Here is a 26,189-nt window from a genome sequence, read left to right as displayed (position 1 = left end):
GTAGAACAGGGGTTTCCAACTGGCGGCCCCCGTTGCCTTTTTCTGCGCCCCGCGAAGCCAGTTTGCAAAATACATTAATTTTATTTATTTTTATTAAAATACGTTCTTTTTTTACTGAAGAAACGGATGCTCTGTGAAGAAAGACAATAATATCACAGGTAGAATTGATTTTGCAGTCAACAATGATAATCAGAAGAATCTAAAGTGACGTAACTTTCTCTTCACACCAAGCACTCCATCCCTTCGCTATGTGGAATGAACTCGTCTGCTTCCACGAAGGCTTCACTCTTTGTGTTCAGAAACAAACTGCAGAGCGGCGCTATAGAGATCTGTTTTACTACGCACGAAGTACGAAGAGATTTCCAGTGTTCGAACTCGGATTGTACTGTGACTGATTGTTAAAGTTTGTGCAAATATCGAAATGAGCAATATCTCCAAAAAACGTAAGATTGAAAATTAAAATAGCTTCTAACTTGAATTGCGTCATTTGCAAGGCGATGTGATCCTTCAAACTAGGCAAGAAAAGGGGCCAGAGTTTTTCAAATACCTTTCAAAAGAACGCTTTCCAAACCTTCGTAGGTTTGGACAAAGAATGACGTCGATGTTCGGCAGCACATACACGTGTGAAAGTGTTTTATCTTCAATGAAGTTCATCAAGAACCGCTACAGAAGCAGACTGGCAGATTCTTCACTCCTTCACCTTCTGAGACTTTCAAATACAGAAATTCAAATACAACTTTAATAGAAGAAGCAGATCGGGCTCAATTTTCACATTGAACACTTACTATGAAGGATTCTTATTTGTATGGTGTGTCTTCAATTTCTTTCAATTCATCAATAAGTATTGGGTTTTTGTGAAATAAATTGTAATTATAGAATTTTGATTTGTAATTCCATTGTTTTATTTCCTCATTTTAGAAATTTAGGTCATGCGAAAGTACTACATTTTCAGTTCAGTACTTACAATTTTTGTAATTTTTAATCCCCCCCCCCCCCAAAAACGGCCCGCCTATCAACTGCTGGATATAATTTTGGCCCTCGGACCTTTTGAAGTTGGAAACCACTGTTGTAGAAGATATAGGAAAAAACGGAAGTATTTCTATTATATTTCTAACTTTTTTAATATATTAACTTAACGACCCCTAAAATACACATAATTTACCTTAATTTAATACTTTTAAACTTTTGAAACATGAACTTGCTTTACAAAGCCCCCCTCCCGATAACTCATAAACCCCTCTCTTCCTGGAAATCAATTCTAGCTACAGACCTGCTTCTGGTTGGTGCTGTGTGGTTTTAACGCACAGCTGGAAAATGGAAATATATATGTAAAAGTTTGGATATTTGTAAATGCTCTTCCCTAGGTTGCGCTTTTCCCAGTAGATGGGGAAGCCAATGGTTGTTTCTGTTTGAAAAGTAACTTGTTACGCTCTCTCACGTCTCTCTCAGATACTCAGACAGTTGCCGACTCAGTCAGATACTCGATACAAGGCCCGATGGACTGAAGCAGTTTTTGCTGAGCCAGATGGATGCATAGAGATGCACAGAGAGTGAGCGCCGTATGTGTAGGGACCTCTACGTGATAAACTGCGCGGGCGGGCGGGTTAGCGCTATGCTAAATAGTGCGCTAGTAGCTCAGATAAGATGTGCATTACTGAATGAGAGGACGGCGTAGGGACTCTTGCGTGATAAACGGCGACAGCGGGTTAGCGCTATGCTAAATAGTGCGCTCGTAGAGGCAAGTCCTGGTAAGTGCATTACTTTGTTTTGGGGTCAAAAGGCAACCGGAAACAGTTGGTAATGGATTGTAACGTGTGTGTATATATATACATATATACATATATATATATATATATATATATATATATATATATATATATATATATATATATATACCGCGAAGGGTGGAGGTGAAAATAAAGTTTTCACATAAAGAGATTTTCCGTGAGACGTTATTTATCTTATAGTTGGCTGGTTAACGGCGGGATTTGTTCTAACAGCATTTCTTGGGACGGTATCGTAACGTGACGAGTATTTGAGGAGTCCGTCTCGGCTTCTCGTTTTCTAAAGGTATTTTCTACTCTTACGGCAGCCGATCCTCATGCTGGCAAGGGAAGTGGGGAGCGAGCAAACAACCAATCCAGCACGATAAGAAACGCAGCAGCCTCTAGAACGAGGTTCACGTAATACTTCTTCCTGCCGCGTCGTAACTCTCGGCGCCACCGCTGTTGTCTGGTTGGTCTGCGGCGTAATGCCCGCTACCCACTTCGCTTGCAAGCATGAGGACCGGCCGCCGTGAGAGTAGAAATACCATTAGCAGTGATAGCGTCGGAGGCATATTCGTGCTGATGCGCAGTGGTAACGTTGTCGCCTTGTACTCGAGAGGTCCCGGATTCGAAGCCTGGTGGAGGCACATTGTGGTCCGGATTCACATAAAACTGTAGCTCCAGTCCCGATTAGCCTATTTGTGCATATGGTGGACTTACTAGACTGGCTAGAAAAAACTCAAACTAAAATGGTACTTATCTAATAGTTTCTCACATTTGCTCAGGAAATTGGAGGCTGATTGTCTTGGAGGGGGTGTGTGCTCCCCCTGTCCTCCTCTGGCGACGTCCGTGCGTCTTGGTTTCGTCTAGAGTCTCACAATAATGGACACAACATGCAAAATAAGACTTACACAATCTAGGAAAATTTCAAAATATGTAAGATAGGGATTATCTAAACAAACTAGAAAAATGCAAGGTAAAGTTCCCACACATTTTATCGAGGTCCCGGGTTCGATACCCGGTGGAGGCACATAGTGGTTTGGATCCCACTTTAAACAGTAGGTCCAATCCCGATTACCCTTACTGTGCAGAAAGTGGACTTAAGACACCAAGTCAATCAATTAATCAAACAAACATTTTATCGATATCTCCGCCATCTTGGAGGTGACGTGATCAGCAGCACACTCCGACCGACTTCCAAATGAAATTTTATCAAAATATGAAGTTCTGAAATTCAAATGAAAAGGTCATGTCTATATTCGCTGTGTAGATTAGATATTGATTGATTTGGTGTTTTAAGTCCACTTTATGCACAGTAAGGCTAATCGGGACTGGACCTGCAGTTTAAAGTGGGACCACTATGTGCCTCCACCGGGTATCGAATCCGGTACCCCTCGATTACAAGGCAACGACACTACCACTGCGCCACCGGGGAGGCCCCCAGATTAGGTATTGCCATTATCGTGTGGAAAAATAAATATAACTCTGAAGATCAGACCTATTTTATCGAATTATTTCCTTTAATGTTTGCAATGGTTTACACTATCTGTCGGTTGTTATTGTTGTTGGCCATTATTTTAATATCAAGAGACAAATGTTGATTTAGAGGGTTAGTGTCATCAGATTTATCGATTTTTTTTATCATTTTATGGGAGTTGGCAACATTTTTTCCAGCGTGATAGACATTCTTAATGATATTTTTATGAAGGTTGACAAAATTTTTTCATACTGATAATTTTTAAAAAATACAGTATTACTGAGGTTGGCAAGATTTTTAATGATAATTTTAATGAGGTTGGCAACATTTTTTCACCATGGTGAGGTGCCAACACGCACCGCCATTCATCTTTGTTTGAGATCCAGGGTTTGAGATTATCCGAGCGAGCAGGGATTGGAGCGTTATTCCCTTATCCCTTTGCATCCCGTCTTTTGTCCGGGAACCGGAAGGCCCCGTTCCTACAGGAATGGATTTCGCCAGGAAGTCTTCGCAACAAAAGAGTCCAAATGCAAATACTGCCTTCGTTTCGGGATCCCCCTTCTGTTCCTCGCCTTCAGCCACATAATGGGGAATTAATATTAGACGCTTTGTAGCGTAGCAAGGCGGTGTATTAGCTTCATGAATTCCAAAGGGTTTAATTATATTAAGCGCCGATGCATTTCATCTAATGGATACAGTTATATGGTACCTTCTAATCATCGGCGTAGACAGGTATGGGCTCACTGGGCAATTTTTCTTTATAAATTAATGCACTTTTGTAGAAATAATAGCAGTTGTCGTTGTAGATTTTGGGGTGCCGAATTTCTTTTCCACTTTATTTGTTATTTAGCGTAGTTTTTACAAGATCCGCCCATAAAGAAACCAAACTGTCAAAAAAGGAGAGCCAAACCAAATAAAAAGGTACCGTATTCTGGCAACACTGCAAATAACTATATCTATACCGCGTTTGTTACAACCTGTCCCGGTTCCCGCGCTGGCTAGTCGCTGGTTTTTCTCCGTGCTGCGGAAAGTCAAAGCCAGGCAGCCAATTAAAATACGCAACGTCGCAACAGCGTCTACGTAAGCGCATCTCTTCTGGCTTCCATTCACTCCTCGCTGCACAGCAGACGATTTTTTCCTCGTTTCTCATTGGCACCGAAACTGTCGAGCGATCGCTAGCGCGGGAAACGGGACAGGTTCTAACAAACGCAGTTTTTTTTATATAAACTTCCCGTCAGTGCATGTTTCAACCTGTTACAGGCAGTCGGTATCGGGCAAGTGTGCTTCAAATGCAGGTCGCAGGCGGAGTACAAAATACGCTCACCAAGATGGAACAACGTTACAACATAACGTTTTGTTACAAATTGGGTAAATCGTTTACCGAAACGTTACATATGATACGGGCAGTGTACGGTGAGATGAAACCTGGTGTTTATAATATGAGCCCCAAACAAGAAGACAGAGTGCGCAGTGGAAAAGACAGTTCTCGCCAGTAAAGAAAAAAGCACAGATTTCGAAATCGAAGAAAAAGGTGCTGCTGATCGCACTTTTTGATTCCCAAGGACTGATCCACCATGAATTTGTCCCTTAAAACCAAACAATCAATCAGTGGTATTACAAGGAAGTGTTTGGGCGACTCAGAAACAGGATGAAGCGGGTTAGAAAGGACATCTGTGATTCTGGCCAATGGTTTCTTTTACACGATAATGTACGGCCTCATTGCGCATTGTTTGTACAAAAATACCTTGCTAAGCATTCAGTGACAGTGATCAATCACCCTCCATATTATCCGGACTTATTGCCTGCTGATTTTTTCCCAAGCTTAAGATGGCTATGAAAGGGCGAAGATTTGACCACGTCGTGGGCATCAAATAAAATGTTACGTGTATTTTGCGAACACTTACTGTCAATGCCTATCAACAGTGTTTCCAAGACCTGTACAAACGGTGGTCAAAGTGCATTGCCTCCTCTGGTGATTATTTTGAAGGTAATTACTTGTTTCCTTTCTTAAAAAAGAAAGTTCTGTTTTTTTTTATGGGCGAACCTTGTATGTCACTTTTAAAATCACGACGACGAGCGTGAGTGGTGATACGATGGAATTGATGAAGGGACACTCACGAACACCCATGCCGAGGGCGGGATTCGAACCCAGGACCCTTCGCGTCGCAGCGCGCTGTGTTTTAATGTTAAGCAAGGAGATATAACTGTAACGCCCCAATGCTGTAGTGTAATCAGTTTGTCTCGAAATAATGCAAATTCAGCATTGTACGCGATTATTAGTGCATGTCTCCAATTTCAACACATTTTGCGCGCGCTTATTCTTTGTAAACCCTCGTGAAAATTGTAAATTTTTGGTTGTGTGTGTATAATGTGTTTGTGACATTCTGCAAGTCAACCTCCATGGTGGAGTGGTTAGCACAGCGCGCTGCGACGTCAGGGGTTCCGGGTTCGAATCCTGGGTAAGACATGAATGTTTGGGTTCGTCTGTCCTGAATGAAAACATACATTTGATATGAGTAAAATATGTTGGAAAGGCTGCCGCTTGGGAGTTTTCCTTTAAAAAGAGAAGTGGTTGGCACAGCGATCTGCGACGCAAGGGTGTTTCGGATTATAATCTGGGCTAAGCAAGCAATGGGTGTTCTTTGTTATTACGAGGAGGTATCAAAAAGTTTTGCCTATTGAGGAATAATTTGTTTAATAATGCAAAGATTTAAACAATGAACATACATATAGTTTGCCTGTAGCATCCTCTACTCAGAGTTACCCTTCCACACAGTTCCCAGCACGTTCAATGCATTTGTGCCAACGTTTCATCCAGCCCTCAAAACCAGTTTAGAAAAATTCCACAGAACACTTCCTGCCCCACCGTTCAGAACTGTTTTAACCTCCTGTAGGTCATCGAATCTCATGCCACGAAGCACAGACTTAGATCAGACCCTATGGTATCCCAAACTCTCAATCATTGCATGGGCTGACCCATAGGACATGTGCACTGCATGAGAAATTTCCTGGATGGTCATGCGTCTATCCTCTCGAATGAGCTCTTCATCCCAGCGGCGGTTGGCGTCTGTCAACGACGATGATGGCCTGCCACTCCTTGTCATGTCCACCCTTTGGTTTCTCCCACTTTGAAATAAACTACTTAAGTCTGAGCTAAGTCTGTGCTTCGTGGCATGAGATTCGAGGACCTACAGGAGGTTAAAACAGTTCTGAACGGTGGGGCAGGAAGTGTTCTGTGGAATTTTTCTAGGGCTGGATAAAACGCTGGCACAAATGCATCGAACGTGATGGCAACTGCGTGAAAGGGTAACTCTGAGTAGAGGACACTACAGGCAAACTATATGTATGTTCATTGTTTCAATATTTACATTATTAAACAAATTATACCACAACAGGCAAAACTTTTTGATACCCCTTGTATCATCAATTTCATCATATCATCAATCATTCTCATCATTGCTATTAGGAACAAGTGGAACAAATACGACGCTCAAATTCTGCCAAAATGCCTGTCAGTACTATTTCCCTTAATAATTTTCGAATACAGTAAAGTCGGGCCGCGATAAGAAGCGATGTGCAATCAGAACGCAAAACGGTAGAACGTGACCAAATTCTGTCTCCTCGTTGGCTGCCACGTGGTTGGGGGTTTTCTACGTTTCCACATTCGCACAAATAGGCGGACAGGCTAATCAGCTGTTGGCAAGCTCGGGAAAAAATAAAACGTTACGCGAAATTAAACACGTACTTATCAGAATGCTAATATATGTTATTTCCGTCGTAAAGTGATAAATTAACGAATGTAGAAGTTTGAATCTGAAGTTTCTTGTAGGTTAACGTTAACTTCCCGTGTGAATTTTACTTTCTGGCAAGCATGAAACATTTTCTCTTCCTGCTCTACACAGCAACCGAAAACCTTCACTGAAAGAACCTTGTGTTTTTATTATGGTACATTGCAAGCATCAGCTACCGGCATCTTTTTACTTGTGTTGTATCCTATCACAATTACCAACAAAAGAAAATGCGTCTTGTGTTATGAACAACTGTGGCAAATCGTTCTCCTTTGATTTCATGCCGCCTTTCTTTGCCTTCTTTGTCACACCGAGGCGTTCGTCTTTTTCGCAACTCGATACCGACCGCAGCCATGCCCGCCTATTGTTTTTGTATACGAAACTCGCCCTTTGTTTTGTAAAGACATGGCATTTATGCTTCTGTAACATTGTTGAAGCTTCAGAACGTTCAAATGAAATGTATTTCTTGAAAATTAGGGCGAATTACGTATAAACAAATTACGTACAACTTGGTTTCCTTAACAAGTTTTTAAATTATATTTTGAGGAACCTACAAAAATTCACCTCTAAAACAGAATTTCACAGAACTGAGTTACTGTATTACGGAGAAGAATTTATCAAGAACAAATCAATTGTGTGTCAATTGATTGATTGAGTTGGTGTTTTAAAGTCCACTTTATGCACACTACGGCTAATCTAGAATGGACCTACAGTGGAAGTGGGATCCGAACCACCATGTGCCTCGACAGGGTATCGAACCCAGGACTACTTGATTACAAGGCGACGACGCTTATCCTACCACTGTACCATCAGGGAGGCACATGTGGGTGTGTGAAGTGAGATAATTTGGGAAGCTACATGAGAATAAAGGCTCTGGCAACATGCGCGCCGACTATGTGGGTGCTCCGGGGCTCGAGCACCCACATAAATAATCTTGTGGGTGCGCCGCACCCACAAGATTTTTAGTTTGATAAAAACAAAATAAAATAAATATTTCTCACTTGCCATTATCAAAAAAATAATAAGCAATTAAAACATTGAGATGGAAGTTCAAATTTGTAACCTCAAAAACATAATTGTTTCAAATGTGTTTGTTTCAGTTTTCGGCAGAATTGAACAACTTCATTCTTCTTTTCAGAAGAAATCATTGTCATACCAAGAAATCAAAACTTTGGTGGAAACTTTTTCTGCAAGTTTAGCTTCACGAAGGGATATATTTTTTGAGTTGTGGAATGAAACCATGAGGAAAGCTGAGGAATTGAACATTGATGAACCAATTTTGCCTAGAAAAAGGAAGATGCCAAAACGCTACTACGAATGTAGTGATCCTCATACGTATCAAACGCCGGAGGAAATGTACAGACAAATATTTTTTGAAATAATTGATGTGGCTGTGGATTCGCTAAATCGTAGATTTCAAGCAAAGCTTTTGTAACTTATTTCACAACTTGAAGCTTTTGCTATCGGTCAAATTGGTGCTGATCGAATTCTGCAGTTATATGGGACAAACTTTGATAAAGACAAGCTAAAATTGCACAGGGACATGTTTCTAGACGTGTGCAGAACGAACAAAGAAAAAGTGGCCAACTTGTCAGACATTACAAATATTTTAAGTAGAGAAAACAGTGGTCCCATGCGTGAAATGCTCACAGAATTTGTGAAGTTTGTACGGGTGATTTTAACTATACCTGTTACTTCTTGTACCTCTGAGCGGTCATTTTCAGCACTTAGAAAATTGAAAATCTTTTTTGCGTCAACAATGACCCAAAAAAGATTGAATGATTTGGAAATTTTGCATGTTCATAAAGAAATGACTAAACATATTGACATTACCAAAATTGAAAACAAATTCATAAGTGCAAATGACGTAAGAAGGAATGTGTTTTATATTGAAAGTTAACATGTCATGATTATTATTACTATTATTTGGTACATAAAGTTAGTCATTTTGTAGTTTCTGTTCACAACAAAATCCTTGCAAAGTTCTTTCTGCAATACAATTACAATTATTTGCATTTATGAAGATTTTTTCATTTTAATTTTTATGAATGTGGTATTTTCTTTTAGTAACGTGTTGATAATATCATTGCCTCTTGCAATCATTGTGCATGTTAGTTGTTTAAAGTATACAATACTTGATAATTATAGATCTAACCGCCATTGATATGCCCCCACAGAAATTTTGGAAAGTCGGCGCCCTTGTCTGCCAATACAGAGTTCAATAAATTACAGCGAAACCCTTGGCAATTGCTCGATTTTCGTAACATTAATGATACATTTGGTACATGTGTTATTAATGCTTCGAGCTACCTGTATGTAAAAACATAAAAAATGAATGAAAGAACAGAAGTAGTTAACGTTGTTCCTTTAAATATGAACAGAGTCGGAATGAGAACAATGGAAGTGTCCCGTTGTTATATGTTTAACCAGATGTTTAATCCTACACGTGTTTCTGTGGGCTCGCGAATATCCTGGAGTAGGTCAATCCGGCAACGGCGCGCCACTACCAGAGCGGATGGTTGCTAGCGCGTCCCTACTGTAGTTTTCTTTTGTTTTTTTCTTGTGTCCCTTTCGAAAAGAGTTTCTCCACTTCCCTGCTTCTAATACGTTCTCTGTTCGCAAGATGGCACCATCTACAATAGAAAACTCGCAATTGTTTTCTAATCATTCAGTTTGTAACAGTATGTACATAAATTCACATTTTTTCCCTTTAATAAGCCTCAACAAACATTCATGGTTCGTGCCTTGATTCCGAACTATTCTGTTCTACACTTTTCCTTTAATTGTTTAATCTCGTCGTTATCGAGGCCAGATTTCATTGTACTTTGACATCTGAACACCTGCACGTTGCTAAAGGATACTGCATCTCTACATCTCTTGTGGTAGAATAAGTTGAGGCATTAGTGCACATTTACTTATACGTAGTATACATATTAGGTCACCAGTAGATATTTTGTAATGGATAAAGTCATTTTAGTGCACTATCCATTTATAGCACAGCAACAGCATCACATATTTTTCTGGTTTTACATGAATATCTTCTACAGCCGTATCAATAAGGAGGACCAAGTTCAACTCGCTGACTAAGGTGAACAGTTATTTGTTTACACCTTCTACAAACGAAAATTCTGGCCTTCCCGTCCTTCGTTGTCAACAGCTTCAACAACGTTAAGAAATATTTGGTCTCTGCTTTCTATGTGTCGGGTTTTACTCCTTAACAATAATTTAATAAATGCTGTACATTATCGCAACGCAGGTTCGGGATTGCATGGCAAGCAGCTGATTGCATCTCCCAGCTCTCTTTCGCAGATTAGCATTGAAGAAAAGACTACAGCCATATGTTTATCTCTTCTTGGTAGAACACAACTTTCTGGGCGCCGCTGGTCTGTCCGGCGGAGTAGTTAGTGCAGCGCGCTACGACGCCAGGAGTCCCGGATTCGAATCCCAGCCTGAGCATGTGTATTCTTCATCAATTTCATCATATCATCACTCATCCCTTTCGTCGCGATTAGCCTAAATAGGGAAGAAATATAAGTAAATAAATCAATAAATAAAATCACATTCTGAACGCAAGATTGATTGATTGATTGATTGCTTTCGTTTATTTTACTTTGCTTTTCTGCAACTTTTGGCTTATCGCAAAGATGAGGATGAGTGATAATGTGATGAAATTGATGAAGGGACACCTATAGAGAACACCCATGCCCAGGTCGGGATTCGAACCCGGTGTGTCTGGCATTGCTGTGCAAAACCATTAACGTCAGTGTCAGAACGATTTTGTAAGCCACCCCCTTTCAAAACGAGCATACGTAACTTCAACTGAGAATTTACCTCACTTTAAAAAATGCAAGTTTCAGAGAGCAACCATCTTTCGGAAAGAGGTCTTTTTGCACCCAATACCTACTCATTTACTCGGCCATGTTGCGGCGTTGGCCTTCTGAACCCATTAGGTTAATGGAGCCGCTCTCGTGCCATCTCGGGAGGGCCATAGCGGCGATGTTCGCCAGGTCTACCTCTGCGTCCACGTGCTCAGACACTCGCCGACCAAGCTCTTTCGACAACTTGCGGCAACATTAGAAACACCCTTTGAGTGGCTTTCCACGTTGCATATAATGTGGAGGTTGTTCTCAACTTTGTTTCTCTGAGGGGGTAAGAATTGGATGCAGGAATGACGCAAGAGAATATGGTATAGTTGAAGTCCTGATTCGAACGCCACTTTACTTCAAAGAAAGTTCGGAAAGATCAGTTTCCCGCTGACAACCATATGTCAAGTCCACGTGGAGCCCACTGTATCTTCCTCTCAAACCTTTCCCACCAATAGCGCCTGTTTTAGCACTCTTGCCAAGTCCACGTGGAGTAAATGAGATGTTGCCAATTCAGTTTCTTTAGAGATTTCTTAACGTGAGGTTGTGGTTATCTCTCCTAGGTTGTGTTGTGCTATTTTTTTATGCAATGTGGAGACTTGGGAGTATAACGTCGCAGTGAATGAATACATGTCTAAACACTGCAGTTAAAAGTGAGAACAGCGGTTTTAAGATAAAGAAACCATATACACGTCCGGTCCGCTTACTATAGAGCTGTGTCAAAGATACCAAACTGAGTTCGAATTAGGACTTCAACTGTACAGACGAAGGCGGAAATATAACACTAGGCTGCATGGGTTTGAATGACTCACAGACGTCTCTGAATCATTTCAGCATGCTGATCCCAAAAATGTAATCCATTTTTACCCATTAAAAAAAAGTGCTGCCCTGTGCTTAGCACCACGCCATGATGGCGTATAGGGGGTGTGGGGGTAACGCCCCACACTTTCTCGATCCGGTCGTGAGTGGGGGCGATGTGATCAGCATCACGCCCCTGACCGCCTTTACCCCCCAGGGTTTCCCCCCAGGTACCCGTGTCATTCGACGCTGGGTGGGCGCCGGAGCCGCTTCCAACGTTGGAAAAGTTCCCGGATTTGAACCGGCCGGGGATGGAACCCAGGACCTTGAGCATGGTAGTCAGACGCGTTACCGACTTTTTTTTTAACAAACTTTTATTTTATCAGCATATACAGGTTGACTGGTAATTAGATGTATTCCCTGAAAGGGGTTAAAGTAGAGACAATTTGCAATAAATTTGACCATATGATACCCCGTCCGAAAATTAGTAGTTTTCGAGATAATCGAATTTCAATTGTTTTTTTTTAAAAAATGACAATTTTCCACATAAAAAGAAGAATTGAGAAAAAACTGCTCATTGTATGGAACTTATTTCAGCGTTTTCTGATAGCTATCAAATAAGTGGTTCGTTGAAAAAAAAAGTTTTTCCCGAATAACAATCACATGTAAGTAACGGGTGGGTCTAAACTTACAAGTGGTGATAAAAAATTGCACTCTTAGTTTACTTGGCAACGTATTAATAACAAAAATGGTATGACACGAAGCGTACAAATTGCGTAAATTACTTCCTTGTGACATCTGCTATCCAACAAGGTACAAATGTTGCTAACATTCACATTTGTGTACAAGAAATAATACTTCATTCATCTTCATGTGAATGGAATCAATGAACAATACAATTAAAGAACATTACACGTCTTGCTCAAAGTGGGCACCTCCGTTACGAATGCAGGCACGTAAGTTTTTACGGGTCATTTGGTCTCTTAACTCGTGATGTGATGGTGGCCTTGACGTGTTGACCAGCTGTTAAGATCCTCTCCCTGAGCTCTTCTTGCGAGTTTACCGGTGCCTTGTCATGTGGCTCCAAATGTAAAAGTCACAAGGCTTCAAATCGGGGGATCGAGCCGGCCAGGGAATCGGACCGCCTCGGCCAATCCATTTCTTTGGGTAATTTTCATCCAGCCACTGTCGCACGCCCAAGCAGAAGTATGGATGGGCGTAATCAACAATCATTTCATCGAGCCATTTTTCCTGCCCCAAATCTTAAATGGCATCACTTATGAACATTTTTTGAGGAACAAGAATGGCAATGTTGTTGGAGGATGTGCCTCTAGCTACAAGACGTGACATGATTTATCATCATGATGACTGCCCAGCTCGATCCCCCTATCGATTTGACGCCTTGCGACTCTTACATTTGGAGCCACAAGAAGAGCTCAGGGAGAGGATCTTAACAGATGGTCAACACATCAAGGACATCATCACATCACGAGTTAAAAGACCAAATGTCCGTAAAAACCTGCTTGCCTGCATTCGTAACGGAGGTGCCCACTTTGAGCAAGACGTGTAATGTTCTTTAATTGTATTGTTCATTGATTCCATTCACATGAAGATGAATGAAGTATTATTTCTTGTACACAAATGTGAATGTTAGCAACATTTGTACCTTGTTGGATAGCAGATGTCACAAGGAAGTAATTTACGCAATTTGTACGCTTCGTGTCATACCATTTTTGTTATTAATACGTTGCCAAGTAAACTAAGAGTGCATTTTTTTATCATCACTTGTAAGTTTAGACCCACCCGTTACTTACATGTGATTGTTATTTGGGAAAAACGTTTTTTTCAACGAACCACTTATTTGTTAGCTATCAGAAAACGCTGAAATAAGTTCCATATAATGAGCAGTTTTTTCTCAATTCATCTTTTTATGTGGAAAATTGTCATTTTTTAAAAAAAAACAATTGAAACTCGATTATCTCGAAAACTACTAATTTTCGGACGGGGTATCATATGGTCAAATTTATTGCAAATTGTCTCTACTTTAACCCCTTTCAGGGAATACATCTAATTACCAGTCACCCTGTATACAAAATAGATCTGCTTTCTTACATAAATTCTGTTAAAAGTATTGTATAGAATGTTTAACATAGTAATTAATATAGTAAGAGTTCCAATTTCTCTATCTGATACAAGATTTTTGGCGTAAACATGCAGTTGTACCTGGAATACAAATATACGTTTCTTCATATATTAAATACCTGTTTACACTTTCACACCACAAGTATACAATTAATGTTGTCTAAACAACACTGAGGTAGTTTCCAAAATACTCATACCTTTTTGGATATTGTAACATTTTCCATCTGGTTCTTTTTAAATACTGTGTGAACAAAATGCTATTGCTCTCATACTTTTTACAAAATACATAATATATTGTATTAGCTATTATCCAAATTACTGCATTGTTTTTCTTTTCTGGAAAATATTTGAAATCTGGTCTTGTACACATCGACGGTTGAAAGTATTGGGGTGATGTTCGACATATTTGTCCTAGATATGTCGTCAGGCATTTCCAAATTCCCTGTACTCCATTACATGTTACTATTCTATGTTCAGTGGTGTCTATCTCTCCACATATGTGGCATTTATTAGTTGTTAGTCTATTGATATTACGTAAGCGTTCATTAGTTGGTATAATATCATGTATTACATTGTACCAAACACTATACACTGATGTATCCAGAAATTTCTTATTTAAATTTTTCCAAATATTTTGCCATCTGTTATTGGGAAAATGTTTTTCAATGCGGTGAGTCGGTATCGGCAACTGTTTGTGAAACAGTGTATATAAGTATTGAGAGAGTTTTACGTCTTCACCTTTTGGCGGAAGCACCACATAAGTGAATTCTTGCATCAAACTCCGGAGATATAAGGGTCCTTTTTTCAATCTGCCTAGATCTGGCGGGTTTTGGGGTGGAAATTCTTCCGTCCATAACTGTATCCATAATGATGTAATGGAGTCTTCAATGCCATAGAGCTTATAGGATTTTGCCAGGAATGGGGATTTGCATTTGATCTCAATACTTGTGAGCTCCAATCCTCCTTTTAGTTTCATTTGCCATAGATTTGATAGTGGTATTCGAAAAAAATGTCCATACCATATAAACCAACCAATTGCTGAATTCATTATTCTGAGGTATTTTTGAATTAGTGGGATCACTTGGGCCGTATAGTTTAATTTACTAAACATATAGGCTATGTTTGCAAAAACCACACCCGTTGTACCATGTTCAACTGTCTGCTGCGCATTTGATAACATTGTATTCGAATGTCTCTCGCTATCTTTTGCCAATTGGATTCTAACATTTGTTCCTCGTCCTTGTGAAAAATTATTCCTAATATTTTAATTTCCTGTACATATGGTATCCCTATATCTGGATATTTTTGAGCTCATGTGCCAAAGGGTAGCGCCTTTGATTTCTCCATATTTAATTTGGCCCCACTAGCACGGCAGTATATATGTATCGCTGCCATCATTTTTTGCATTTGCTCGTTTGTGGTGATACAAGCGGATAGATCATCTGCGAAAGCAAACACTTGGTTTTCTTTAAAGGCGTGTATCGTCGGGAGTAGTTTTCCTGGTATATTGCAGCAAAGGATCCAGGGTTAAAGCAAACAAGAGCATACTTAGTGGACATCCTTGCCGAATTGATCTTGTTATATTTATTGGGGACGACAGGAATCCATTGACCATTATCCGAGATGTTGCCTGTTGATAGAAACCTTTCAAAATATGAATAAATTTATCACTGAATCCATATGCCTTTAGCACCTCAAACAGGTAGTCATGGGACACTAATTCAAATGCTTTTTTGAAATCAAAAGCAAGCACACATGCATCAAGTTTCTGCACCAGATAATAGGATATCAGATCGCGAATCCCTCCAACTGCACTAAATATGTTATGCTTTTTGCCAATGCATGTTTGTTTCTCGCTGAGTATCCGTGGTAAAATTAACTTTAACCTATTTGCTAAGATCTTTGCCATTAATTTATAGTCACAATTTAGTAATGTTATTGGTCTGTAGTTGTCTACTTGTTTTGCGTGTGATTTTTTCGGTATCAATATGATGATGCCTTCATTTTGTACAACTTTTCCATTTCTAAAGGCATCTTGTATGATTTTGATTATTTCATATTTTATAATCTCAAAAAACTGCAAATAAAACTTGTAACCAATACCATCTTTTCCTGGTGCTCCTTTAAGGTTGCATGTTCGTAACGCTTCATATACTTCTTCTATTGTTACTTCGGTATCTAAAAGTTGTCTATCCTCTTCTTGCAAACCATTGTTTAGCGATTTCAGTATTGTCTCTCTTGCTTCTGATTCCCCCTCCCCGGTCTGATAAAGCTCCCCATAATAGTCATAAAATGTCCGCATGATTCCTAACTGACTCACATGCGATTCTCCGCCTGAATCCACAAGATTGTTGATCATGAGTGTTTTTTGTTGTTTTTGCATCTGTACATAGTGATACATCGAAGTTCTTTCATCTTGAATTAAATTCTTGGAATTGGTTCTGATTGTTATGCCTTCCATTTGTTGCCTCTGGATTGTTAAGATTTTGGCTTTATACTGCTGTATAGCTTGGTAATTTTTGGTGACATCTCTCCCTTGACATGCCTCGTGTAAACACTGGCAATAAAAGTTGATCAATCCGTTTCTGTCTTTTGCATTTTCTTTCCCATACCAGCAGAAAAAGTTTTTAATTTTGGTTTTACATATCAAACCCACCAGTCATTATGATTACTGTAATACTTTTGTTGTTTACACCAGTCGACCCATTTTTGTGCGAATATTTCATTGATATGTGGAAGCTCTAATAACTGTATATTTAGCTTCCAATATGAAGGACCCCTGACTACTTTTGTTTCTTCCAGGTTTATTGCCATTTTTACTGCCATATGATCAGTAAAGGGCGCTGGCAATGCTTCTATGGATGTTATATTTTTTATTTGATCTGTATTTGTATATAACCTATCGATTCTCGATCCAGATTTATTATTAAAATATGTAAATATTATATCCTGTCTCTTCTGTAACCAAACATATTTCAAATGCAATTCCTCAATTAATGTTGCAAGGGCTGGACTCTTTTGAAAAGCTCCTAAACAATCGCTGGGATTTAATACCTGATTAAAATCACCCCCAAGTATTATTTTAGATTCATTTAACGGTAGCAAATATAAAATGTCCTGATTATAAAATTGTTCACGTGACTGTCTATTTTGATTGCCTGATGGGGCATAAATATTCACAAAAGTATAGTTGGTACTTTGAAAGCTAATGCCTCTCCCATCTACTAACTTTTTTACATGATTAATGGTTAGGCCGTTTCTAACAAGTGTTGCTGTCCCACGGCCATTGATACCAATATTAACTATGGCTTCGTAACCATATATTGATGGAAAGTCACACATACAAACTTCCTGCAAAAACAATACGTCTATGGAGTGTACCCGTCCAAATTCTTCTAACATTTTACATTTTACAGGCGAAAAGATTCCATTAATATTAATAGTACATATTCTAGTGGTATATACCATTAATAAATTAATAATGTAGCACACAGTTAATAGTACTTTCCGATTGTCCCTCATAACTTTGAAAAGAAATTATACAAATAACAAATGAAATATCAAATTAAATTTCCCTTTTTAGGGTTTACTTCTTCTGTTCATTACTCTATTCATACCTCCTACCTCCCTCACTGATCTCCTCTTCGCTACTGTGTTCTCGATACCTTTCGAAGTATTCTTCGTCCGTTTTTTTTGCACCCATCTGCTGAGACTTTTTCCACTTCGACACTGAAGTGGCACTTTCGTCACTTTCTTCTTCTGTATTAAATTCACTTTCCAGCTCACAGTCTTTCGATGGTCCCCTGTCCTCCTCTTTTGAGACGTTGTCCTTTGGCACTGGGATGGGAGGAAGATCAACTGAGTTCCCTTCGTCCTGCATCTGGGCATCCTGCATTTCTTTACTTCCTTTTTCGTCTTGTTTGTCTAGGTGGGAAGTTCCCGGTTGTTTTGTGTCCATCGATAAGATTTTCTGGTTGTGTTCTTCCTTTGTGGTCGCCGTATTTACCGGTGGTAACATTTCCACCGAGCGGATGTCACTTGGCACATTCTTCATCCCCTTATCTTTCTTTTGTTCTTTTATCACCTTTTGTAGACCTTCCGACTTGTTTTGATTATTATCTGGTTGGAACTGATTGTTCACGTTCGAGGAACTCCCCTTTTCCACTATTATATCACTATAATTTCTCTCTCGGTTTTTATTCACATGAAGCGTTGTTATCTGACGACTATCACATTGCCAGCTATCGTGTCCTTCTTTTCCACACGCCCTGCACGTTCTCGGCTGTCCGTCGTATGGCACTGATGAGATTTTACTGTAATGAAGGACGGAATCGGTTTTTTTAGTTCCATTTTCACTATTCTCACCCCGTTTTAAACTTGATATTTAAAGTTTTCTGACCACGTTTCTTTGTCTATACATTCCACCTTCCCAAATTCCGTCATTTTTTCTTTCACACAGTCATCATCTAATTCTAGTGGCAAGTTAAACACTCTTACCGCTTTTCTTTCTCTCCCCGCACCACTCAAAAGCACTTTTACAGTTTCACCATTATCATAACAAAAGTTTGTTTCCGGACCACATTTCTCTAATATTCGCGTCATTATTGCTTCTCTGATACATTTTACGAAAACACATCGAAAATGCGTAGGTATTTGTATTCCCAAGATCTCATCTACGTGGAGTTGAAATTGTCCATGTACAAAGTCATGAATTTCTCGCGCCGACGGCCTCGGTGCCCCGAACGGAAAACGTACCTGGATGGTATTTTGTCTAATGATATTCATCTTTTTACTATTCTAAATTACTTTTCCAATTCTACTTAGTCGCCAGCCAACTGCACCAAACGCCACAAACAACACGCACACGGCACTCCCGCTCGTTGTTTCCTGAAGGTAACTTTTCACTGACCTTCACGGAGCAACTAGTTTCCGCGTCCGCTCTCTCTGAAGGCTTCCACGGAACTCACCGACTGAGCCACCGCGGCCACTATTTTTATTTTTACCAATTAAGTCTAGTTTTTTTTCCCCCCAGAAAATAGCAATATATTAACTGCTTTAATTTCACAATAAAATGTGTAGTTCCATCATTTCCCCAATAGATGTCTCTGCTTAGTTCATGGTAAAATATTGGTTTTCTACAATACAAATCCTCCAATTTTAAACTATAAATGCACATAAAATCGTAAGCATTTAATCCACCTTCTATCTTCATAAGACACATTTATATGAAAATTGTAAAATTTGATTACGTAAGTTCCATTTTCTAAATCCCTCATAAAAATGTATTTCATAAAATGTCCAGAACTCAAGGTTGATTGAAGTTAATGACGTGGAGAAAAATCCTGATCTGGGAATGATCCTGACGTGGTGGGAAGAAATTTAAGCCATATCCGTCATCAGCATTCAAAATACTTCCAGAATCACCTATTGGTTTGTAAACAACCGAAATTTCAATTGTTAAATTTATATCATTGCGATCTGTAATAGATGTAATGTAATGGCAGCAAATATGAAAATTTTGATTGTGAAATTGTAAAAAATCCTGAAGTGATGGGAAAAAATGGATCTCATTTCCGTGATCAGCATTCAAAATTCTTTCAGAATCATCTATTGATTTCAAATCATTCGATTTTTTTTTTTACAAAAATGCAGATTTGCGTAATAGTGTAAAAAATTGCTGTCCTCTACTTCATGGTTACTGTATTTGTTATTTTCAGAGCTGCAGGGTCCAGTCGAGTCTGCCTCTGTGGCGGAGGGGTTAGCACAGCGCGCCAGGGATCTTGGGTTCGAATCCCGGATAAGACATGGATATAAGAATGTATAGAGAATTGAGTAAAACGGATATGTGAGAATACAGAGAAAGAGAATGGCGGGGAAATCTATCGTTTAGGGTCTTACTTTTAATAAAAGAAAGTTGGTATGACGTCTACTAGCACGCAAGGAACCTGGGTTCAATTCCTGGGATAGATTATTTCAGGTGGAAATTTTTTCCAGCAATGTCTCTCTACGGAGTGGCTCTGAGGATCACCGAGACTCTAGTAAATGAGTAATTGGGTCCATACCAGTTTTATCGAGTGGCTAATCTCCGACCCTTGATTCATCCAGCCACTCTTGAAGTCTCCCTGCAAATTTACCTCAGCAGGATTTATTAATATATGTGTGGAAAATTTTACGTTATTGTTGAGATCACTATCATTTAAATGTTGTGATTGCAGTTAATCTATGTTTAGAATTTCAAATAATAAAACAACAAAGTATAATAAACCTATAAGAAAACAACCTGTAACATGGAATGTGAAAGGAATGTGCTAGAGTGCGCGTCAAATCTCCTGCATATGGCCTTGAACGGCTGAACAGCACGAGCGAATCACAAACGTGCGGCGTTGCCTATTTCCGTGACAAGGCGTTTCGCTCGACCACGCTGTCTCTTTTCCGTGTGAGATTTTGACATGGCACCACTGCAGTGCGCTGCTATTGGCTATCGCCATATGCAGGACATTTGACGCGCACTCTAGTGAAATAATCCATGCTGTTGGATTGATTGAGTTATGTTATTTTACGTCGCTTTTTTGTTACAATCGCGATGGGTGATGATATTATGTAATTGATGAAGAGACATTTACAAAGAACACCCATGCCCAGGGCGGTATTCGAACCCTGGACCTCTGGCGTCGTAGGGAGCTGTGCTAACCACTCCGCCACGGAGGTCGGTGTAATTTCTAGAATTCTTAGTTTAAATTTTCATTCCTTTAATTATCTTCATCTTTCAATATTTAATCTTTTCGCTTTGACAAATCTGTTGAAATAGCAGAGTTGAGGAAGACAGAAGCAAATGTAAAATGAGAATTAACATTGAATTGGTTTACAAATATTAATCAGATTTCCCTGTTTCTCGAGCACTTGCAGATATATTTTCCCTACTTCCGTTTTCAGCACGTAATTTGTGAACCCAGAATACCCGTTCCTGAGAGATATCCTTGTCGCAAACAACACAGCTCCTACGATACAAAGGGCATCGGTGAAGAATGGCAGAATTGGGAACGACAAAGGCTCTGGGGTGGAGAGTGCGACCGGTGGACTCTCTCCAGAAGGAGGTTTCCCTGGTCACGGAATCACTGCGTCTCAAAAGCAGTGTTTCCTTTCCCTCTCCCCTCCCTCCTCGCCAAGGGATTTAAAGGGAGGCGTTGGAATCTCACCCTGCCGAGATTCCATCAGCTGGAGAAAGCCTGTCGGACATTCAGCGGCAAACGGTTGAAAAGGAAAGAAGCAAATAAATGTATGGTTCGGAAGAATATTGCGGCGAAGAAATTAAAAAAAATAACCTTTTTTTAACTTTATAGCCAGGTTATCTTGGGATAAAGGGTGCCGGAGCGTGTGTTGATTGCTTCACTTCCAAGATTGTGAATGTGTGGGGCGAATTCACATCTCAACACCCCCTTCCCATATACCTCAATGGTATGTTGTGTTTTGGCCTTACCTTTTGCCTAATTTATTCATATTGTACGTCGCCTATCCGTCAGTCTAGGCAAATGGTTAGCGTTCCCGGGTTCGATTCCCGATGGGAGCCCCCAAAATTTCGGCGTTGACCCAGCGTCGTGTATACAATATTGAAGGCAGGCCCGTAGCCAGAATTTTATTTCGGCGGGCGCTCATCAGTGATGTGCCGTAGACTATAAGTTTACGTCTACATGCGTTGTCTACACGTAATCTACGCGTAGATTACATTGGTTTGTAGTTTACATAGACTACGTAGACAATCTAAAGTGCATTAAAATTTATTTTCAAGGCTTTCATGAAAGGAAAGTGACTTTTTCAACTATATAGGTTCCCAACAAACTGAAAAGAATCCTATTTACAACAAAATTTATCTTCTCCTCTCATCAACTATGGAACAAGATAAGTAGTATGCAAAAAACAACAACAGATGGCATTCGTGAGGCAAGAGTGGTCTTATCCCCATAAAACACTAAAATATTTCCTATGTTAGGTTTTATTCCTAAATGAGAAATTGTTCTAATTTGGAAGAAAGAGTACTAAAAGTTCTCCTCACACATCAGTAACTGATACGCAGTATAATTTTCTTTTAATTCCACGGCACTCTTTGCTAAGTTATAACCTTTCGCCATGTTATTTACATAGATTACGTCATCTACGTGTATAAAATAGTCTACGTGTAGAATGTAGACTATCGTTGTTGACGCATAGACGCACATCACTGGCGCTCATCCCTTATCAGAACGGGCGTCGCCAGAAATATTCGTAGAGGGGTTCAGCCCGTAGTTAAAACTTGATTAGTATAATAATAATAATAATAATTGTTATTTTACAATAATAACTATTATAAGTTATTAAAAATATAACAATTTCAATAAAAATGTATTGTTATTATTACATAAATGGAAAACATTCCTACTCCATCCACCGTATCAGTGAATATCTAACACAATGTTGTCCATAATTTTTCTTATATTTTGTACAGTTAGTGTACTGAAAATCATAGTTATTGTATTTTGTTATTAACTTTTACACAATCGTTCAAAAAAGGCTTTAACAGTTAGTGGTAAATTTTACTCATAAAGTTTATATTCTGTGACCTCTCACAAAGAAAACTATAAGTTTCGGAAGCTGTGGATCCATTTATTATTTCGATTAATGGTAGAATATGAAAATATAACCTGATTCCTCTATTATACACTAAACTTTTTTTCGATGAAATGCAGTTTTTACTTTACTTATGTTATTTACAATAAAAATAACATTTAAATTAGATATTTTGTAGGGTTTCGAGGGGCGCCTCCCCTGTCTACGTGCCTGATTGGGGGGTTACATGAAAGGAAGAAGTGGTGGGTTCCGGTTACGAAAGCCAGAAAACAGCGGCGATGGGACAATGTATTTGCCGCACAATGACCATCTTTGCACACGGACTGCAATTGACTAATTTCTTGGTGGTAATTGAAGGGATCCCGGGTTCTATACGTGGCGGAAGCACATAATGGTTCGAATTTTAAACTGTAGGTCCAGTCCCGATTAGCCTAACTGTGCATAAAGTAGACTTAAAACAACTCTAGGGGAACAAACTTTTCCTGAAGAATAACCAAAAAAGAAGACATAGCTGGTTCTTCTCTTAAAAAAAAATCGAAGCGAGGCGAGCGGAAACACAGCTTTTTAAAACAGTTTATATCTTCCAGGCGGAAACAATGAAACATTCACAACCGCCCTCCGGAATCCGTTCTCCTCGCACTTTACGCCCTCTCCCGAACACGACATCGTCTCCTCCGGAATAACTCCTTGCACCCGAGGGAATAAGCCTTGCACTTTGTAATGTAAATCATCTCTGAGTTATGCCTTTGCCACAACTATGCCTCTCACTCTCGTGTCTGCCTCTAGTTATTTTTCCTAGGCCGAAGCGGAGTGGTCTCCCCGATCCAGTACAGGCCCCGTGGGGGAAAGGGAGTGTGGTAAAAATGACGCGCCTCCTTCTTCCGGTTGTCAGAAAGATGGCTCGCTGCGAGGGCATTGTGGTAGACTTTGGTGAAGTTTCTCCAGGCCAAAAATGCTGTCAAGACGACAATTGTGCTTCTTTTGTTTGGTGACTTTCTAGGCTATGCAGAGCTACACATGTGCATGCATATATAACTAACATACTCTTGCATGACCTCAAAACTATTTCTCATGCCAAACACGGGGTTTCTTTTATACTATATCCTGCAGAAGTAAGATTATTGTAGTTTATGCAGGTGTATTTCACTGTCAATAATGTTTATCCATCGTTAGCAATTCCGTTAGATCTACTGTATTATTGTCATTCCATCTTCGTCTTGGCCTTCTTACAGGTCACTTACCATTAGGTTTATCAAAAAGAACCCTATAAACTCTTCTATCCTCTCCCATGCATTCTACATGGCCTCCTCACACAAGACTTGTCGATTTAATTAATGTAATAATATCAGGAGATGAATATAGATGGTGCGATTAAATTATCCTGCCATTTTCTCCACCCACCTGTTGTTTCATCTCTATTAGGTCTCAATATCTTAATTAGAAAATGTAATTTATGTTTATCTCATCAACCAAGTAAGTTCTGGAAAGGTTTCCTACGTTTCGAGAGCTAACTTCACTCTTATCTTCAGAGTAGAAGTTAGTTCTGGAAAAAATTCTAAGGTTTCGAGGGATAATGTCACTCTTATCCTCAGGGTAGAAGTGAGTTCTGGAAAGGTTTTCAAGCTTACGAGAGCTAACAAATATCTTATCTTCAGAGTAAAAGTTAGTTCTGGAAAAATTTCCAAGGTTTCGAGGGCTAACGTCACTCTTATCCTCAGGGTAGAAGTGAGTTCCGGAAAGGTTTTCAAGCTTACGAGAGCTAGCGCAACTCTTATCTTCTTATCTTCAGGGTAGAAGAGATTTTCTCGACTATCGAAGAGGTGAGTTCTGGAACGGCGAGAGGCAACGTCAGTCTTATCTTCAGGGTACTGTCTATACTCAGTCTTTTAAGAGTGACGTTAGCCCTCGACACCTTGGAAAATGTTTCAGAACTGACTTCTACTCTGAAGATAAGAGTGAAGTTAGTTCTCTAAACCTAGGAAAATTTTCCAGAAACTCACGTGGTCGACAGCCCGAGAGAATTTATTTATCATTCAACGCCAGGAAAGCTTCAAGATTTACTAAGTCAAAATTTCCAACTACGATGCTTGCACATTAAGATTCTTTGCTAGAAAACATAGTCCATTAAGTGGATAAATATCTATTGGAAACTCTTGAAGAAATTGTTTGTAAATGAGGGTATGCAATACTTACGTATTACCTCCATCCTTCCTTCCCCTCGCACTGAGCTGAAAGACGGCGCCTCAGCAGAGACCTCACATTTGTAGTTGCCCTCTGACTTCACGCTGACCTTCCTCAAGGAGATTTGCTGGTCGTTGGAAGCCGACACCTGAAAAATATCAAGCAATGTACAGAATGCTTACGGAACGAATATCCTTGTAGGCAAATATGACTGATAAATGGGTCGGGCCACACACTGTCATGAACAGATTGGATGCATTTGGAGAAGTGAATTTAAACTAACCATTACGGTAGAGTTTATCAATATGGACCGTTGTTTGTTCAAACTTCCGTGTCGAAGTTGTGAAACTGCAATTTTACTCTATTATTTATTTGGTGAATAAATTTGATACATTTTGAGAATTAACGAAAGTTTTATGTGAACAAGCGAGAACTAACCAAAATCAATCTAGCTAGGTAGTTTTCTGTTTGACATTGAAAATGGGTCACAGTAGCGTCAAGTGAGGGTGACTCATTAATTTCCTAAATAATTTCCATATATTTACGGAACCATAACTCTATGCCGTGAATCTCTGGAACATGGCCGCGCATAACGATAGGGAAGGGGGAGAAAGCGAGTTGATAGAGCGGCGAAGCAGTACACGCTGCTGCAAAGGCTGGTAGCTGCAGTCGCTTTTCCCCTCCAAGAATCCCGTTCCCTCGCACGTGTTCATTGATCGAGTCACTATCTGCGCGGAGACTTTCCATCACTTGCTCGCTGCAGATTCCCGAAGCATAGCATAGCATAATGTTCGCCAGAACTGAGATCTAATGAAAAACTAAGAGCGTGTCTGGATTTGGGGTGGAAATGAAAATAAGTCTGGTCAACCTCACGGGGTTTTTATGTTCGCGTTCATGTAGAGGAGAAGGTCTAAATATGGGCGAAGGTTTAAATATTGGTTTTGGAGATATCAGCGCTCCCGGGTGCTGCAGCCTAGCAGAAGCTATTGGAACTGGTTATCTGACAAAGGTTGCGGCAATAATTCGCAAGAGAAAGTGCTGGTTTGTTTCGGCCTTGGACGCTGTTATAGAATTGCGACCTCCGAAAACTTTTAGCAGGCATGTTTTAACTCAGCGTTTTCTGAATTATCATCTGCTTTGTATAGGTTATGATATTAGCGGTACTTAAAACAAATGTGGGCTTTTATAATGCCATGATTTGTTCGTGAAATATGTACCACAGAGAGCGAAAATAAATTGACGAAGAAAAATAGCGTGATGGTCCAAATATGGGCTATGACATGAGGTCTAATGTTGAGATCACATTTTCAACAAATATTTCGATGTTTTTCTTAATTTCGATTTTTCTCATTCCGCGTGATTTTCAAAACAACATTATTCATAAATATGAATTTTATAATGTTTTAGCGATAAATGACTGTTTTTTAAAATTGTAATTGCTTTTTGTGATATTGCCACTAGTAGCCCATATTTAGACCACAATTTTCAAATACATCATTTTACCATATTTTGTATTTTTTTTTTAATGGATACCTTCTATTACATTTAAGTATATACTTCATAGATATGCATT

At 39.5% G+C, this 26,189-nt stretch overlaps 1 protein-coding gene across 1 annotated transcript in view; it reads right to left on the bottom strand.

Annotated features, from left to right (window-relative positions):
• LOC146005528 (cell adhesion molecule 2-like) overlaps positions 1-26,189 on the bottom strand; it is a 114,612-nt gene that overhangs the window by 52,680 nt on the left and 35,743 nt on the right. The window contains exon 2 of the mRNA XM_083144774.1: positions 24,629-24,764. Within this exon, the coding sequence (XP_083000900.1) occupies positions 24,629-24,764 (136 nt within the window). The remainder of the gene's footprint in view (positions 1-24,628; positions 24,765-26,189) is intronic.

Source organism: Lepisma saccharinum, chromosome 23 (genome assembly GCF_977018435.1).
Source record: "Lepisma saccharinum chromosome 23, izLepSacc3.1, whole genome shotgun sequence".
NCBI lineage: Eukaryota > Metazoa > Arthropoda > Insecta > Zygentoma > Lepismatidae > Lepisma > Lepisma saccharinum.
This window is presented reverse-complemented; position numbering and strand designations above follow the sequence as displayed.